The following is a 19,134-nucleotide window of genomic DNA, read 5'->3' as shown; positions in this document are numbered from 1 at the left end:
ACTGACAGATTTCAACAGATGTCCTAATAAAGCACTGATAATTAACACGGTAGCCTCTGGCTGCAAACACAGCTACAATTTACAAGGAACACCCTAAGTGCCTTGGAGGGTACAACCTAAAATCTTTCTCATTACCCTGTTTATTTCCTTCACAGCAAAAAGTGCTAGGGGTAATTAACTTGTGTATTTGTCTGCCTATCATCTAAAATAAATGTCTACTGCCTGGGGCTAGGGTCTTGGCTGTCTCACTCACCACGAAGAAACAGTAGAAGGATCAGCTGGTCTGGACGAGATTCTACTCTCCAGGCCTAGAACAGTGCCTGGTTCGTCATGTGCACTCAATATTTGTCGAATGAATAAACATAAAAACTGAGTGAGTGATGTCTAATACATTTTTAGAACTTAAAGACTGCATATAACATTGGTGCCTTGTTATAAACATATTAATATAAAAACAAAACCCAAAAAATTAATACAACCTGGAGATCAGTTAAAAGATACTGTTCGGGCTATAGTTGGCTGGGATTACGGTGACCATCTTTACTTTTTTTTTTAATTTAAGTACAGTTGCTCTACAATATACAACTAGTTGCTAGTTTCAGGTGTGCAGCATATTGATTCAGCATCTTTATATTTTTTAAAATGGTTTTATTTTTCTAAAAATAGCTGCTAAAAAAAATGTGAACCTCTTCGATTAAAATCAGAGTTTGGTATTATGTATAAATGAAACCATGGGTGGGATTTTCAGAATCTCAAACCCAATTCCCTAAGTGGCAGTATTTTTACTAAGAACTCCTTTCTCCACACATTCAGTATGATTTTCATTGTGAAATAAAGTGACCCTCAAAACAACTCAGAAGCTCATATGTAGGTTCCTCATTCCCTAGTTACTTATTCCAATAAATTTCGCAGGGGGGGTGGGGACCAACCCCATGAATTCTAGAGAAAGAGCTTTAACTCACTTGCTGCCATGTCAGCTTCAGCCGCTCATACTGCTCCTTGCCATCTTCAGAGCAATCAGAACAAGTAAACCTAAAAAAATTATCGCCCTTAAGGTAACTGAGCTGTTCCCTCAGCTGACCTAGGAGGAAAACAAAAAGGCACATCACAGGTGGATCTAGAACAGAGGTAACCCAAAGTTTTCATCAATCTACCGGCCATTTCCCAAGTTTCCCAGGCTGTGTTTTTCCTTTTCTTTCAGCCAGCCCGTGAGGGCAGGATGGGGATGGGGAAGGGAGTAGAGAACGTTTTTATTCTTCTAACATCAAGTGCGTGCCCACGAAGATAGCTCTGTGGTCCCCGGACTTTCAGAAGAGACACTGGAAAGGCAGGTAGGATTGTTCTCACTGGCTGTTCCAACTGTTAACATTCCCGACCCCTATAGGAGATCTCCTCACACATTCTTCCAAGAAGACATCTGAGCTCCCACTGTGCCACTGGGCTAGGAACCAGGAACACAACACCTGAGACAGATGCGGTGCTGGCTCTCAGAGGCTTACAGATGTGGTGAGGGCTACAGAGGAGAGAGTAGGTAATCACAGCAGCACAGAGGCTCTCCACCCAGACTGTGCATCAGAACCACCCAGGAAGTTTTGTGTTTTAAATATGCCCAGGTCGGGGGCTTCCCTGGTGGCGCAGTGGTTGAGAGTCCGCCTGCCGATGCAGGGGACACGGGTTCGTGCCCTGGTCCGGGAGGATCCCATATGCCGCGGAGCGGCTGGGCCCGTGATTCATGGCCGCTGAGCCTGCGCATCAGGAGCCTGTGCTCCGCAACGAGAGAGGCCACAACAGTGAGAGGCCCGCGTACCGCAATAAAACATTTTTAAAAATTAAAAAAAAAAAAATTTGCCCGGGTCTATCCCCTGCAAAATAAATCAACCTCTGGAAGCAGAGCATTTTCTGAAGTTCCCCAGCTGATGCTGATGCTCTGGGAGACATGAAAACCCTGGAGAGGGATGTGATGGGTGCTGTGGGGCAACGTGAGGGCACATAAAAGAGGTGCCCACCCACATGAGGAAGACAGCAGCGCTAGAAAAAGTGGGGTGGACGGGGGCCTGAAGGATGGCTAGAATTGGCACGTGAAGAGGTGTTTGTGTGTGGGGCGAGGAGTACAGAGGCTGTAGACACACATGTTCCACAGAGGAAATTTACATGCACAAAGTCCTAGGGATAAGAAAGAACTGCTTGGGCTTCCCTCGTGATGCAGTGGTTAAGAATCCGCCTGTCAACGCAGGGGACACGGGTTCGAGCACTGGTCTGGGAAGATTCCACATGCCATGGAGCAACTAAGCCCGTACGCCACAACTACTGAGCCTGCGCTCTAGAGCCCGTGCTCCGCAACAAGAGAAGCCACCACAATGAGAAGCTCTCGCACTGCAATGAAGAGCAGACCCCACTCACCACAACTAGAGAAAACCAGCGTGCAGCAACAAAGACCCAACACAGCCAAAAATAAATAAATAAAATAAATTTATAAAAAAATGAACGAACTGCTGTGGAGAAGGAAAAGCTCACCCTAACTGCAAAGCTCTGTTTCCATGTGGGGATAGGAGGGCACGAAGGAGAAAGGCTGGAGCAGTTAGCAGGGGCCCCAGGAGGCAGAGCATTTACAGCGCAGGCTGTGAGGATGGGGGAAAGTCACCCAGGTTTTCAGGCAGAACCCTGAATCTATAAGCAGAGACAGTTGGAAAGCAAAAACTAGCTAACTTATAATAAATTTTAGGTTTGCTTTCTGTGAAAATGATGTTATTAATAATAACTATGAATCCATCTTAAAAACACCTCCACATACCAGAAAATGACCCAGTTCACAACAATATATATACACATACACATATGTAAATTTCTCTGACCTAGTTACAAATTCTATTACACAGAGTATTCCTCTAGTACATACGTCTTTACTACTCTCCACGTAATGGAAACATCCTGTTTTGGTTAAGAGCCCTGATGACTGGCAAAGCACCTTATTGTGTGTATCTACGACCAGCAGATCAAGGAGGCCAGCAAGGAGAAAACACGAATGGCCCTAGAAAAAGGCATAATACATATTTAATCTCCTAATTCTGACCTTATATCAACATACTATAGCAGTTGTTTTCCATGTAAGTTAGACACTACCAGTTATGTTTGTGAGTCTGAAGTTTAGCTCTACACTGGGCCTAGAATTTGGCCCCAAAACCACAATGTGACCCTGACAGAAAAATGTGGCTAATTCTTTAAGTAACACAGAATTTCCAATTTTCTAATTTTTATTTGGGTTACAATTGAGAACGTTAATTTAACAACGTGATAGGGGTTGGCAGTAATATCTATTAGTACAAATGTGTTTATGTTTTATATAAATTTGCAGTTAATCAACTACACTAATAATAAATATAGGAGTTATCTTTTTATTGGGGTCTCTTTCACATTCATGTTTCTCTCACAGGTTAGAAAAACAAACCTTCCTGCAGGAATTGACAAAGGAAAGGAAAGGAGAAGCTCTTACTGGCTGGGATCCACTTCTGGCACTTGTCGCAGAAGTAGGACAGCTGCTCCTCCATCCACGACACGTCCCCTTCATCACTGTTCAGGGAGTCCCCGCTCTGGTCATGAGACAAGTCCACAGACGCCTGGTCCTCTGACTCGACGATCAGCAGAGTCTCCCCCTCCACCTCCCCCTCCTCCAGCCCCTCCGAGGTGGACGTTCTTGTGGCTTCATCGTCGTGCCGACTGATCAAACTGCTCAGATGGATGTTACTCTCCATCCCTCCCAGCTTGCAGGTTCAGTGCTCTCAGGAACAATCCCAGTTTCTGGACACTAAGCTTGAAGGGGCTCCTTGCTGACCACATAAACAAACTCTCAGAAGAGCATCTGCCTGACTCTACTCAGACACAAGGGGCACTTAAAGCAATTATTTAGAATATACGATCCATCGTCCTTTTTCTGATCAAGTTTAAAAGGACAGTGACCACAAAAAGGCTGAAGATCTCACTAAGCTGTTCTCCATCAACACTCACACACACTTAACGCTGTCTGTTCCACCAATATCTCACACGCATTTCAAGTCACGTTTTTTGAGATCCTTTTGCCAACACCATCTTTTCTCTTTCTGCTTCAAGTTGCTCAGTCAGAAGAATCTGTTCTCCCAAAAGACGAATATTTTCTTTTTTCCGATTTTGCCTCTCAATGTCTCTGATCACTCCGTCACGAAGCCTCTAAAAATGTTAAGAAACAGATTTTAGTGAAACTCGGAACAGGTGGTTCCCTTCCTTGTGTCATTCAAGTCCTAAAATCAGTGTTACCAAAATACACTTAAAACTCTCAGATTCCAAGTACTCAATTTCTATTTTAACTTTCTGTGTAGATGTAAATGTAATAAACCATCAAATTAACTTGGTAGCGTGATAGTATTATTACAGACCTCTCATCATACTTTAAGAAATTTTGCATCATTTAATATAAAAATGGGAAATAACAATTAAAAAAGAAAAACTGCCACTATGCTGAATTTTAAAAGTTTAGTTAATATATGGTGCTTTAAAAACTTGATGAGGGACTTCCCTGGCGGTCCAGTGGTTAGGACTCCGCACTTCCACTTCAAGGGGCATGGACACTATCCCTGGTCAAGGAACTAAGATCCTGCAAGCAACGGCTCAGCCAAAAAAAAAGAAAAAACAACTTGATGAGAGTTACTTGAGTAACTGTGAACTACATTCCTGTTAGCAATTGTCCTAATTGAATAATAAACATCCAAGAAAGAAAATTACTAAAATTTGAACAAACTGTAAGGATGCAAGAAAGTAAAGAACTCGGCTTCTTCTGTTATGTACAGAGAAAAGGTAAAAATTACAATTACATAATGGGGAGAGAAGGGGAAAAAGAACGCTACCAGCAAAGGAAAAAATAACGGCCCATTGATGGTCGTTACTCTGATAAACACTAAAGACAGGTAGAAAATTCCAGAATATGGACCTGGCATCTAAGATGAGACTTTCTAAAGCATCAATCCAGTCATTACTAGTAACTTACACTTTACAGGTCATAAAATACTCCAATAACTTAACAGTGGCCTTGTGAGGCAGAATAATGGGGGCAAGGCCTGGGGCCTGGGTAGGGTTTTTTTTAGTTACTATTATGTCTATTTTAACAACTCACCAAGTACCTACTTGCTGGCCCTCCTCCAGGCCTAGGGCTCCAGTCCCCATTACAGGGGAAGCTGGGTAATTTAAGAGTCCTGGGACTGATAACACAACTGAAAACCAACTGTCCTGAACCCTGTGCCCCTGGCAAGATCTCCAGGCAGAATCGGAGGCTCTCATTCCACTCCTCCCTCCCCAGCTCATCCTCTCCTGTGCTTCTTCCATCAGGACACACCTACACACGCCACCCAAGCCCCAAAGCCCACACCGTCCACACCTGCTCTGAGGTCCTCCCCTCCTTTCTCAGGGACTTCAGCACTCGGGTTGGGATCTTGCTCTCCATCCAGCATTCGCTAGTCTCCTCCAGGTTTCAAAGTCTGTGCCAGCTGCCTCGCACATCCCTCCTGCAACTTCCACTTGACTACCTTGCTAAGCTCCGAGGCCGCTTCAGCATCACAGCTCTAACTCCTAGGACGCGGCTCCTCCCGTAGTGCTCACTGCTGGTTTTGCTGGGCTCCTGTGATGATCAAGGCTGACGTATGTAAAGTGCTTAGTACAGCGCCTGGGACGTGGCACTCAGTCAGGAAGGGGGACAACACTCATCGTTTTATTTCTTGCTTCCTTGAACCTTCCAACACACCCACTGTGTCAAACATTTGTCCTCCTCTTTCCCGCTGCTAGAAAGTAACCCCGCAATGAATAATTGGACGTAAAACAAACACAGGTTATTCCGGTCAATCTCAACCTCTAACTTCCAAATACCTAAACCTTACACTTGTCCCATTCTGACAGTGGTTCTCAACCCTGGCTGCATGTTAGAATCCCTGGGTCGCTTTTAAAGCGTACCTAAGTGGGATCCGCATCCCCAAGAGATTCTGATTCAATAGGTCAGGAGCAGGGCCCAGGCTGCTACCTGGTAAAAACTTCCAGGAACAATCGCAAGTGTAGCTGGAGATCAGAACCAAGCGTTCACCCAGCCGTACTCCATACTCGGAAAATCCCTGCTCGCTGACCTCAGAGCTACATCTGACATAGCATCTTCTACCCTATCTCAAATTTTCTCCAGCCACCATCTTTTCCTTCTTAGAGAAGAAAATCTCCCGCTTCTGTTCCAAAAGCTAACCCCTTAGAACGGCTACATTAATCCCAATCTCTAATCTCTTCCGCGCCCTGTCACCATTAATCATTTCATTCCCTCCCCTAAAATCTTGTATCATCACAGGCTTCCTCTCCTCTGACTTCCAGAGTGTGAACACGGGACAAAGGCCTCACCTGCTGCATCTCTGCACCCCGAGCACCCGGCGCGGTCCCACGCAGACAAGCCTGTTTACAGTGACTTACCCAGCGTCCTGCGTCCACCTCGGGTCAACCGGGCTCCACCGCACCCCTCACCCCACCCCACACACACACCCCGGTTACCCCCGCTCGCGCTCGGCCTTCGCCCCCGGAGCAGCTGTGCGTATTCATCTCTGTTTCCCGAGGCGCCCGGGGCGGAGCGTGGCGCACGGGGGCCCGGCAGTAACGTCAGCCGATGGGAAAAGGAAGAAAATAAGACTGGGAGACACAGCAAGACTGACAGGCCTCTGAGCGATCAAGTCAAGGATGTTTCCCCACATAAAACCACCGCAAAGAGAAAAATTGGAGGCCGCTATCTCTATCGTCCCCAGAATCTAGTTTCCATAGCAAACTGTTCCTTAAGAAGGAAAAACCCACCCCCCACACGAGTATATCTCCCAATTCCCGAAAGCGAGAGGCGGGGGAAGCCTCACCAGCGCTTCGACACCCGCGGGGCGGGGGCGGGGCCGGCCCAGAGCACCGGGGACCAACGCCCACACTTCCCGGATGCCCCAGGGAGCGGTCTCCCCGCCTCGGAGGAAGCGGGAGGAGAGAAAGAAAAGGCGAGGAGGAAGCGGCGCCACGCGGAGCCGGACCCCAGGCCCCAGGCCTCCGCCGCCGCGCGGGCCCGAAGGCGCGGGCACCTGACACCTACCTGCTGGTCCTGCCGCTGCTTCATATGCACGCCCGCCACGGTGGCCGCCGTCAGCACCACCGAGAGGCCCAGCACCACCTTCGAGCTCCCCGACATTCCAGCGCCGGCCGCCGCGGCCTCCGCTCCCCGTTTCCCAGGCCCAGGGCCGTCGCCGAGCGCGCGCCCTTGCCGGGGCGGGCCAGGCTCGACCCCTCGAGCGCAGAGCCCCAGCTGCCGCCAGGCGCGAGCAGTCGAGAGCCGAGCTCCGAGCAATGCCCAGGTTCCGCGGAAGGCGCGGCTTCCGGTAGGGCCTAGGAATCGCAGGCATCCCCTCCCTGCCCTGCGGGCGGGCGGGTAATAACACTTCCAAGAGCCCCGGCCCAGAGCTGGCCCCAGCACCACCCAAGGCGGGGTTCCAGGCCTGAGCCTTCTCAGTTCATTACCCGCCCCCAGCGGCGGGAGAGTCCGGGGGGCGGGATGCCGGACCCGGTACCTTGCGGACCGTTGACCGCGCGCATCCCTTCGGAGCGCGGGGCTGCCTCGCTCAATGCCAGCCTCACCAAACGCAGCCCTCGTTGCCCTTTCGGCGGGGAGGTGCCAGGAGATGGAGTTTTTCTCCTTAGATGCTGTAGACACGGTCACCTGCTTTCACCTTGACGCTGTGGGGTGGCGGGTCAGGTCTGGTTTTTCTTGACATCAAAAAGCCTTCTGGCTACAGAGCAAGCTCTCTGGGCAGCGGCACGTCTTCGCCTGCTGGCACGAAAGGCGCTGTCCCCTTGTCGCCCAGGTAATCCTTGTGGCATCCCTTCTACACCCAGTTCCCGCCCTCAGATGCCCGAAATGATCGAGCGAAGCAGAGCGTCGAGAACCGCCGCAGAAGGTACTGTGCAAGGTGCACACAGAGGTTGGGCTTTCCAGTGAAAAGGTATTATCATCAAGTCATTCTTTCCCACTAGAATTCCCAAAGGACAAACTTCCTCCTGGGCAAGCAACTGTGGACGCTGTTGATTTGGGCTGAGTCTCCGTTAGCCTCACCCCAGGGCTTCTTCGACATTGATCTCTGTAGTGCCTTGCTGTTCCATCGTCTGTTGTGAGAGCGTCAATGGCTTGAGGTGAGTGTTGCTCTCAAGAAATGTAATAAGGGCTTCCCTGCTGGCGCAGTGGTTAAGAATCCGCCTGCCAATAAGGGGACATGAGTTCGTGCCCTGGCCCGGGAAGATCCCACATGCTGCAGAGCAGCTAAGCGCGTGTGCCACAACTACTGAGCCTGAGCTCTAGAGCCCGCAAGCCATAACTACTGAGCTCACGTGCCACAACTACTGAAGCCTGCGCGCCTAGAGCCCGTGCTCTGCAACAGGAGAAGCCACAACAATGAGAAGCCCGCACACGGCAACAAAGAGTAGACCCTGCTCACCGCAACTAGAGAAAGCCCGTGCACAGCAACGAAGACCCAACGCGGCCAAAAATAAATGGATTAATTAATTACTTTTAAAAAGAAATGTAATAAGATAAAAATAAATTTAAAAAACGCAAATACCCTTTTCAAATGTCATTTTGTCTGCAGCATTTTTCTCAGCAGAGGAGGAAGCACCATTGAATTGGAGAACGGGGTCCCTGTGCTGACCTTGGAGTTAGAAGCAGTTTAATTCAGGACATATTTGGGTGTTTAGTCTCTAAAGAAAAAAAAATCTATATTCGACTGCTTTTTACTTGTGGTAGATTCCAGGTATTTTTTCCTCTAACTCAGTGCATCTTCAATAAAGCTGCGTGTCTTTAGAATGTATGTCAGAGTGAGATGGCCTTTCATTCTATCATGACTGATGTTTCAGCTTGTTTTCTTGAAATGTATTGTTATTCTACTTTTTAAAATCCCTTATGGGGGGACTTCCCTGGTGGTCCGGTGGTTAAGAATCCACCTTCCAATGCAGGGGACATGGGTTCATATCCCTGGTCGGGGAACTAAGATCCCACTTGCCATGGGGCAACTAAGCCCGTGTGCTGCAAATACTGAGCCTTTGTGCCACAACTACTGAGCCTTTGTGCCACAACTAGAGAGAAGCCCACCTGTGCACTCTGGAGCCCTCACACCACAACTAGAGAGAAGTCCGTGCTCTGCAACGAAAGAGCCCTCATGCCGCAACAAAGATCCTGCATGCCGCAACTAAGACCCAATACAGCCAAATAAATAAAATAAAATTTAAAAAAGAAAATAAAATCCGTTATGGGGAATTCTCTGGCGGCCCAGTGGTTAGGATTTGTGTTTTCACTGCCAGGGCCTGGATTCATTCCCTGGATGGGGAACTAAAATCCCACAAGCGGGCTTCCCTGGTGGCGCAGTGGTTGGGAGTCCGCCTGCCGGTGCAGGGGACGTGGGTTCGTGCCTCGGTCCAGGAGGATCCCACGTGCCGCGGAGCGGCTGGGCCCGTGAGCCATGGCCACTGAGCCTGCGCGTCCGGAGCCTGTGCTCTGCAACGGGAGAGGCCACAACAGTGAGAGGCCCGCGTACCGCAAAAAAACAAACAAACAAAAAAAAACACCTTAAAATCCCGCAAGCTGCCAGTCACCACCCAAAAAGAAAAAAAAATCCTTTATGTGTTAACGGTGTCAAATTCAGAAATGGATTATCTGTTTAACTATTTGTAAACCTAAGCAGGATGTTTTCTGTGGTTATTGTCACATAAATTACAGAGTTGTGAGAGTGACTGCACATCATCAAACATTGAAACCAAATTTTTTTTTCATTAAACAATTTCCATCTAGTCTCAGTATATTTTTAAGTGTGTCCAGTATGTTTGAATAAAAACAGTTTTCTGAGACAACTTGAAGAGTTTCTACCAATGAATACATTTTCAAAAAGGAAAGTCCAGACTTGCTGGTTGGCTCATTTTTTTTCCAACAGACTCTGATTGAAATTACCAGGAGCAGTAGATTCAAGGCAGCCCCCATCCCTCACGCAGCTGAACACCTGGAAGGAATACAGACTAGTATCAAATAAACACAATAAAAAAGACAGGGAGACAGGTGATTGTTATCAGTCAAGTAGCAGTTCTTATGTTCTGCGTGTTTGTGTCTCCCTCAAATTCTTATGTTGAAATCATAATCCCCAACGGGATGGTATTAAGAGGTGGCACCTTTAGAAGGCAATTAGGTTTAGATGAAGTCATGAGGGTGGGGCCCCCATGTGGGGGTTAGTGTCCTTATAAGAAAGAAAAGAAACTAGACATACAAACAGATGGCACCTGCAAACCAGGAAGAGACCCTCACTAGAACCTGACCAGGCAGGCACCCTGATCTCAGACTTCCCAGCCTCCGAAACTGTGAGAAATAAATGTCTGTTGTTTAAGCTGCCCAGTCTATGGTATTTTTGTTATAGCAGCCCAAGCTGACTAAGACAGCAATTATCTGTTCCCCAAAGTTAAGTCCAGGTGTGGATCTACTGCTCCAGAGTCAGCATCACCTGACACAGGAGAAGGTTCAAGACCCAGATCTCTGTCAGGACCTTCCAGCACTCTGGGAGCCAGGTGCCAGCTTGTCTTGAGTTCTTCACTCCCTTCCTGTCTGTGGTAAATCATCACTAATGCCTACTCAATGGAAAAGTCCTGCTTAACCACTGCGTGAGAGGTGGTCCTGAAGTAATCACAGAAATAAGTACAGGCAGAGCTTCTACTATAGGGTGGAAGATTTAAAATTGAGGCCCACGCACCCACAGGGAGGGTGAAAAGAGTCACTTCATGATGTGCAAACCCTCAGCACGTTCAGGCACCATGCACATTTTAAAGCTGTTTATCCTTGGACCAGCATCTCCTCACTTGCCCCACCCCCCAGCCCCTAGCAACCACCATTCTACTCTCTGCTTCTGTGACTTTGACATTTTTAGATTCCACATATAAGTGACAGCGTAGTGTCTTTCTGTGTCCAGCTTATTTCACTTAGCATAATAAAATGTCCTCCCGGATTTCCTTCTTTTTTATGGCTGAATAATATCTCGTTGTATACATATCCCACACCTTCTTTATCCATTCATCTGTCAGTGGATACTTAGGTTGTTTTCATATCTTGGCTATTTTGAATAATGTTTCAATGAATGTGGGGATGCAGATACTCTTCGAGATCCTGATTTCATTTTGTTTGGATATATACCCAACCGTGGGATTGCTGGATCATACAGTAGTTCTAGTTAATTTTTTGAGGAACCTCCATACTATTTTCCACAATGGCTGTACCAACTTACTTTCCTACCAATCAGTGCACAAGGGTTCCCTTTCACCACATCCTCACTAATGCTCGTTATCTCTTATCTTTTTGGTTTTTTGTTTTTGTTTTTCTTGGCCGAGCCACTCAGCATGCAGGGATCATAGGTCCCCAACCAGGGATTGAACCCCGGGCCCCAACATTGAAAATGTGGAGTCTTAACCACTGGACCGCCAGGGAATTCTCTTATCTTTTTGATAATAGCCGTTCTAACAGGTGTCTGTGATATCTCATTGTGGTTTTGATTTGCATTTCCCTGATGGTTACTGATGTTGAGTACCTTTTCATGGGCCTGTTGACCATTTCAATTATAAGATAAATAAATTCTGGGGATCTAATATACACAGTGGTGACTATAGTTAAAAATACTTGTATACTGGAAATTTGCTAGGAGAGTAGATCTTAAGTATTCTCACCACACAAAAAAAAGGTAAACTATGTGAAGTGATGGATGTGCTAATTACCTTGATTGTAGTAATCATGTCACAATGTATATCAAATCATCACAGTGTACACCTTAAGCATGTACAATTTTTATTTGTAAGTATACCTCAATAAAGTTGGGGAAAAAAGAAATTTTAGAAAAAATTTTAAGGACCAAGAAGAAAAATAAATTATGTACATACACACACATATACACACTCAAAAAAGAGAGAAATGTAGCATTGACACCCGATACAACACAGATGAATATTGATATCTTAAACCCATTATGCTAAGTAAAAGATGCTAGTCACAAAAGACCAGGTATTGTATGATCCCATTTATATAAAATGTCCAGAATAGGCAAATCCATAGAAACAGAAAGTAGATTACTGGTTGCCAAGCGCAGGGGGTGTTGGAAGGTGTGGTGTGACTGCTAATGAGTTCTTTTTGGGGAGATGAAATGTTCTAGAATTAGATCATGGTGATGGGTTCACAGCTCTGTAAATCTACTAAACCACTGAATTGTACACTTTAAAAGGGTAAACTTCAAGGTATGTTAATTACTATTTCAATAAAGTTGTTAAAAGAAGGTGAAAAAACATAAAGCCGTTTATATGTATCAACTTATTTCATCTTCACAGTAGGTGCTATTATTATCCCCATTTTACAGATGAGGCAACTGAGGCACAGAGCAGTAGGTAACTTGCCCAGGGTCCACAGCCTGAAAGTTACAGAGCGACCTAATTGGTTTTTTGTTTTGTTTTCAAAAGACATAAAAGATTAAACTCACCAGGTTTAAAAGTTTAAAACAGAAAACATATATCTTCGGTGGATAGGGAAAATGTGTATATGTAGAATCTTCCAATTCCATACTTCAGCTACTTAAAGAAAGGGAGGAGTGGAAAGAAAGGGAGGCCGCTAAGAATGGACACACAGGTGATCTGTAGGTCCTGAGGTCATAGCATTGGCCTCTCGGGATATTCACCTGACTTCTGTGCCCCGTTCACGTGGGCCTCTGGGGTTCAGTTTTCAGGTCTCCCATTCCTCCCTTTGTAGGAGCCTGCAGTCCTCCAGTGGGATGTTGTTCTCAGAAGGTGGCATCTGTGAGCGAAGCTCTACAGCAGCAAAGGGCTTCTGGCTTCAGTGGGGACAGTCCCTGACCTCTTGGGGCCTCGGTTTCCCCCTCTGTACTGTGGGGATGATGATATGCCTGCTGCCTCCCGGGCTTGCTGGTTGAGAGGAGGAATCAGCAGCGTGAGTGCACCAAGCCAGGTGTGGGGCGGTGATGCCTGCCACGCCCCGGCCAGTGAGCCTTCAGTGTTTCCCCGGGAGGGAGTCATGAGATGGGGACCCCCCTCGGCCTGGGGGGAGGGGAATCCTTGTCTTTGCATCCTCAGGAAAAGTCTGTTCATTTGCAGCTTGGAGGGCATTTCGGTGACATCCCAGCTGGCTGCAGCGGGAGCGCTCTCGCCCTGCTTGCCCAAACTGTGCATTAGAGTTTCGTGGTTTCAAAATACTTGGTGTGGCTGAGTTCTTTTGGATTCAAAACCCAGTCACATAGTCAGAGGAAAACGTCAGCGTTACTGGTTGTTAATGGAAGAAAAGAGCTGTTAAATGTAACAGCTTTAAATGTAACTTTGACTGCTGTGAATTTATGAATCATTGTTAAAAAATAATGGCTTTAACTGACAATATCACATGTTGGCAAAGACATAGAACAGGTGGAACGCTCTGTACTCCTGGTAGGAGTGTCTGTTGGAACCACTTCAGCTGAATGTGCTGGAGCTGAACAGGTGCAAACCTGGTGACCCAGAAACTTCAGCGCCAGATGGAGGCCCTGCAGAACTGCTACGTGTGTGCACCCGAACACACGTGCAAGCATATCTGTATAAATCCCACTTGCACAAGTCAGCACAGTGGTTACTTTGTGGGGGGGGGGCGCGGCGGGGGGGCACGGCGGGAGAGTATTTACTGGGAGAATGGGGTGTGAATGGGGCTTCTGGGATGCTGGTGTCATTCTGTTTCCTGACCTGGGTGCTGCTACTGGGTACCCGTGAAGATTAATCAAGTGGTACATGGATTCTGTGCTCATACCTATATGCATGACCTACTGCTATACAAAATCTTACATAAAATTATGAATGGCTTCACGTTTTATCACCACTTCGTGCACCAAGAAAGTTTTTTCTCCATGATGACTATCAAGGATTGAAAATATCATATTAAGTGAAGTAAGTCAGATAAAGACAAATATATGATATCACTTATATGTGGAATTTTAAAAAAAATGATACAGATGAACTTATTTGCAAAACAGAAGTAAACTTACAGACATAGAAAACAAACTTATCGTTACCAAAAGGGATGGAGTGGGGGAGATAAATTAGGAGTTTGGGATTAACATGTGTGCAGTACTATACACAATGTACCAAATAAAATAGGTAAAGAAGAAGGACCTACTGTATAGCTATATATATATATAACTGAATCACTTTGTTATATACTTGAAACTAACACAACATTGTAAATTAACTATGCTTAAAAAAATTGAAGAGATTATCATTTAAAATGTCTGAATCAGGGGGCTTCCCTGGTGGCTCAGTGGTTGAGAATCTGCCTGCTGATTCAGGGGACACGGGCTCGAGCCCTGGTCTGGGAAGATCCCACATTCCGCGGAGCAACTGGGCCCGTGAGCCACAACTACCGAGCTTGCACGTCTGGAGCCTGTGCTCTGCAACAAGAGTGGCCACGATAGTGAGAGGCCCGCTCACCACGATGAAGAGTGGCCCCCGCTTGCCGAAACTGGAGAAAGCCCTTGCACAGAAACGAAGACCCAACACAGCCAAAAATAAATAAATAATAATTAAAAATAAATAAATAAACAGTTAAGGAATTTAAAAAAAATGTCTGAATCAGGAATTGTGTGCAGACATTTTAAACAGAAAACTTGATATAAAAAAGTTAGATGCAGGGAAGCATGCTCTAGTTTTTCATTTAAAAAAAAATCACAGAATTGTTATCAATTTAAATCTACCCAATACTTTGTTTTTATTATTTTCCCAATAATTTATAGTATCATAGATTTTTATTTTTATTTTTTATATCAGTAAAGAAAATGTAAGTAATTATTATCCACAAAGCTCCATTTAGAATTATCTAAGCTCCCTCAAGTTGATTCCAGTGAGATGCACAAATATCCTTTTTTTAAATGTTTATCAGGATGGGACAAAGATTACGAAGCATGGCTAATTTAACACAATTTGCTTTGCAGACAGAACTTCAGAACCTTGTGTATCTGCCCTTATTCTAGTATCCTGGTTATCCAGTGATCATGTCAGCTCCCGCCTTTTTCAGCTTTGGACTGACCCAGATGTGCCCAGAGTGACCACTGCTCTCCTGGAGGGGACAGCGGTGCTCCATTCACAGCTCCTGTCCCTTTAAAGTCAGCTCTGATTAGAGCTGGAGAAGAGGCTGGTGGTGACATGCAAACCTCAGGAGCTCAGGTGCTCTGGAAGCCCGGGAGGGGCAGGCTCCCGCACCCTTGCTGAGTTGTTTTCAAACCTTGAAGTCCCTTTGAAATTGATTGCTTGCGTGATACTTCTTGCTAAGTAAAACCACTGGGAGACCTAACCAATGCCATCAGATTGAACTTATTTTCTAAGACAAAAATATGACTCTGACCTTCTTAAAAACCTCTCAGTGGCTCCCCAGTCCTATAGGATAAAGCCCCAAACTCTTTAGAATAGCATACTACCCTCCTCACTCCCCTGCAGTCTCTGCAAAGTAAGAGGAAACATCAAAAAGAAGGACAGTTGGAGACCAGCGGCTTGGAGAAGAACCACGCAATAGAGACTAAGTGGCAGGGGGTACAGTCATCTCCCTGTGTTTGAACAATGTGGTCACCCAGTGCTTGTTCCACCTGCACTCACACAAGGGCGGGATTTGAAAAAATGCTTTCACTACTGAGTGTGTAATTTGGCTTCTGTTGTGTGGGCTTGAATCGGGGCCAGGTCCCCACAGCTATTGGGGGAGAGCTGGGTTTCCAAGTCACTTCTGTCTTAGGGAATATTACTCACCTACTCTAGTGGGAGGTATTAATAGGGAGGCTTGGGTTTAAAGTGGAATAGATGGTGGGCACAAATGTGCAGGTGAGGGTGGAGGCATGAGGCAATGAATGAGAAGGTTTCGTGGGCAGGGCTGAGGAAGAAATGAGGCAGAGAGGCGACAGTTTGTTTAGGAAGAAGGTGGAGGTCATCAGCCGAGTTGGCACCTGTGACCACCTTTTTTTAAAATAAATTTATTTATTTATTTATTTTTGGCTGCGTTGGGTCTTCGTTGCTGTGCGCAGGTTTTCTCTAGTTGTGGCGAGCGGGGGCTACTCTTCGTTGCGGTGCGCGGGCTTCTCATTGCGGTAGCTCCTCTTGTTGCAGAGCACGGACTCTAGGCGTGCAGGCTTCAGTAGTTACGGCACATGGGCTCAGGAGTTGTAGCTCACAGGCTCTAGAGCGCAGGCTCAGTAGTTGTGGTGCATGGGCTTATTTGCTCTGTGGCATGTGGGATCTTCCCGGACCAGGGCTTGAACCCGTGTCTCCTGCATTGGCAGGCAGATTCTTAACCACTGCACCACCAGGGAAGTCCAATTTTTATATATTTTATTTGACCCAATATATCCAAAATATCCTTTCAACATGTAATCAATATAAAAAATTATTAATGAGATAGTTTACATTTTGTTTTTGTACTAAGTCTTCAAAATCTGGCATGTAATTTACCCTTACAGTACATCTCAATTCAGACCAGCCACAGTTCAAGTCTTCAGTAGCCACATGTGGCTAGCAGCTACAATACTGGACAGTCAGGTATGGAGAATCATTGTTATTGACTTTGAGGGAACTCAGCTCCAGAAATTTTTTTGCCTGTGTCTCTATGTTTCAAGTATCAGGTTTTCAGAAGAGAGAATCTCATTGGTTCATCTTGGGCCTACTTTGGACCAATCAGCCATGGCCAGGGGCCATGATGTAAAACTGAAGAACTGACCACTGGGGCCATCTTGGATGAAGGTGGAGCTGCAAGTCAGGCAGATATCCTAAGAGGGAGAAAATGCACCTTTATGTTAATATTTAATCTTTTTCATGCAGCATTATAGTGATCATGTCTTTTATTTTCCATATTTCCTGCTGCTTTGACATCTTGGGGCCTTGCTGAACCTAGAGATACTGTACTTCCCCTCCCAGGGTTGGCCAGTTCCTGGAGATAGTAAAGGACTTGCCTGCAAGGAAGTGTGCCTTTCATGTGCAAACCACCAATCCATGCCCCAACCACCCCTTTATCAGGCTCTCACACTCAGGCCAGGGATGAGGAAACTAGGAACAGCCCCTATGCCCCAGAGCCTACTGAGGTCACCAAACTAGCCGATTTTTTTTTCATTATTTTCCTTCTAGTTTAATTGAGATATAATCGACATACAGCACTAGAAAAGTTTAAGGTGTAAGCATGATGATCTGACTTACATCATGAAGTGATTATCACGATGAGTTTAGTGAACATCCATCGTCTCATGTAGACACAAAATTAAAGAAATAGAAAAAAAGTTTTGCACATAATGAGAACTCAGGGTTTACTCTCTTAACAACTTTCATGGGCCTTCCCTGGTGGTCCAGTGGTTAGGACTCTGCACTTCCACTGCAGGGGGCATGGGTTCAATCCCTGGTCAGGGAACTAAGATCCCTCATGCCACATGGCGTAGCCAAAAAAAATTTTAAAAACCCCAAACTTTCATATATAACGTACATCAGTGTTAGTTATGCTTATCATGTTGTAACTTACATCACTAGTACTTATTTATCTTGTAACAGGAAGTCAAAGTAGCCAGTCTTAAGCCTGCTTCCCCTTGGAAACCACAGTGAAGCCTCCTTCCTACATTTTCCCTCCCCTCCCTCTACCTCCTGACCAGCCCTGGTGCTTCCCCATGTGGCCCTGTGTATTGTACTTCCTGTTTCTAGTGGTCTGTAAGTATAAGTTTCTTCCTTCATCATGGTCATTTTTGTGTCTGTGTGTCTTAATGTACCTGATTAAAACAAATCCTGGATTTCTTTTAATCCAGGACCTTAAACTTGAAGGTTTCCAAGTACAAGATGGTCTTCTTCCCATTTGTCCAGGCTTCCCACTGCCTTAGGACAACCTCTGTCTTCATTTTCCATGAATCTTTCAGAGTTTAAGTAAACAAGCAAATGCAAATATTTTCCCTCCTTTTTATCAAAAAGGCAGCATAATATATGCACTGAAATAGCTTTTAATTATCTCATGTCTAATGATGTCATTTTTCCTGTTCTTGATGTGTTTGTAGGAATTTTAATAAGTTCTTACATAGTCATATGTAGTTCATTTAATTCTTGTGTTATTATTTAATCTGCCACACCAGTAGATCTCTTCATTCCTGTCTTTTTTTTTGGCTGCCTTTGATCTTTGTTGCTGTGAGCGGGCTTTCTCTAGTTGTGGCAAGAGGGGGCTACTCTTTGTTGCTGTGCGCAGGCTTCTCATTGCAGTGGCTTCTCTTGTTGCAGAGCACAGGCTCTAGGTGCATGGGCTCAGTAGTTGTGGCATGCGGGCTCAATTGTTGTGGCACATGGGCTCTAGAGTGCAGGCTCAGTAGCTGTGGTGCACAGGCCTAGTTGCTCCGTGGCACGTGGGATCTTCCTGGACCAGGGCTCGAACCTGTGTCCCCTGGATTGGCAGACAGATTCTTAACCACTGCGCCACCAGGGAAGTCCCTCCTGTTGTATTTTAAACTACTGGAGGTGAAAGCTGTGTATTATTTGTCTCTGACAGTGCTTTATCTATTACAGTGCTTCCCGCATGGTCAGTAAAAGTGAGCTAAAGTGAAAAAGATGATGAACAGATCTTTGTGGAATAAATGAGTTAATATTAGGAAAACATGTGCAACGCCTATCCTTTTCCAATAGTAACCAATTTCATATTCATTGTACTTTTAAAATAGTTAAAGACATGTACAGTTTTCTCAGTTTCTTTCTGTTTGGAATGGGTTTTTGTTGTTGTTTTATTTTGTTGTTGTTTTGCATTTTAAGGATAGGCTGATAGTATTTGGGAACTTGGAAAAAGATAAGTATAAAAGTCATATCAGGGCTTCCCTGGTGGCACAGTGGTTAAGAATCCGCCTGCCAATGCAGAGGACACGGGTTCAACCCCTGGTCCGGGAAGATCCCACATGCTGTGGAGCAACTAAGCCTGTGCACTACAACAACTGAGCCTGTGCTCTAGAGCCCGCAAGCCACAACCACTGAGCTCACGTGCCACAACTACTACAGCCCGCGCCTAGAGCCCTGCTCCACAACAAAGAGAAGCCA

The 19,134-nt window shown here is 45.8% G+C and overlaps 2 protein-coding genes across 10 annotated transcripts in view; both read right to left on the bottom strand.

The window, feature by feature from the left end:
- Positions 1-3,749, bottom strand: part of KAT14 (lysine acetyltransferase 14) — a 40,338-nt gene extending 36,589 nt beyond the window's left edge. For 3 of the 5 annotated variants that reach the window (XM_022594258.3, XM_089896487.1, XM_089896488.1), the window contains exons 1-2: positions 3,491-3,749; positions 963-1,081 (exon numbers count right to left, since the gene is read on the bottom strand). In XM_022594258.3, the coding sequence (XP_022449966.1) occupies positions 963-1,081; positions 3,491-3,749 (378 nt within the window). Of the gene's footprint in view, positions 1-962; positions 1,082-3,490 lie in introns of those variants that run through there. The other 2 variants (XM_022594259.2, XM_022594260.2) reach the window with 2 other exon arrangements.
- A 301-nt stretch (positions 3,750-4,050) lies between these two features.
- PET117 (PET117 cytochrome c oxidase chaperone) lies at positions 4,051-7,722 on the bottom strand. Of its 5 annotated transcripts, none has more exons than XR_016387855.1 (3): positions 6,397-7,722; positions 5,402-5,656; positions 4,091-4,200 (listed from the first exon to the last, which is right to left on the bottom strand). XR_016387855.1 is itself a non-coding variant. In XM_022594261.3 (2 exons), the coding sequence occupies exons 1-2, from the start codon at positions 7,208-7,210 to the stop codon at positions 4,051-4,053; spliced, it is 246 nt and encodes an 81-aa protein (XP_022449969.1). In that variant the 5' UTR covers positions 7,211-7,304. The 5 variants fall into 5 exon arrangements, 1 of the variants encoding a protein (XP_022449969.1); XR_016387858.1 differs by having other exon boundaries at positions 5,402-5,641; positions 6,397-7,231; XR_016387856.1 differs by having other exon boundaries at positions 7,115-7,226.
- Positions 7,723-19,134: the final 11,412 nt, after the last annotated feature.

The sequence above is a fragment of the Delphinapterus leucas genome, chromosome 15 (assembly GCF_059928025.1).
Source record: "Delphinapterus leucas isolate spDelLeu-1000000601 "Yukka" chromosome 15, BTC_Dleu_Yukka2, whole genome shotgun sequence".
NCBI lineage: Eukaryota > Metazoa > Chordata > Mammalia > Artiodactyla > Monodontidae > Delphinapterus > Delphinapterus leucas.
Note: the sequence above shows the minus strand (reverse complement) of the source record. Positions and strands in the feature narration are given on the sequence as shown.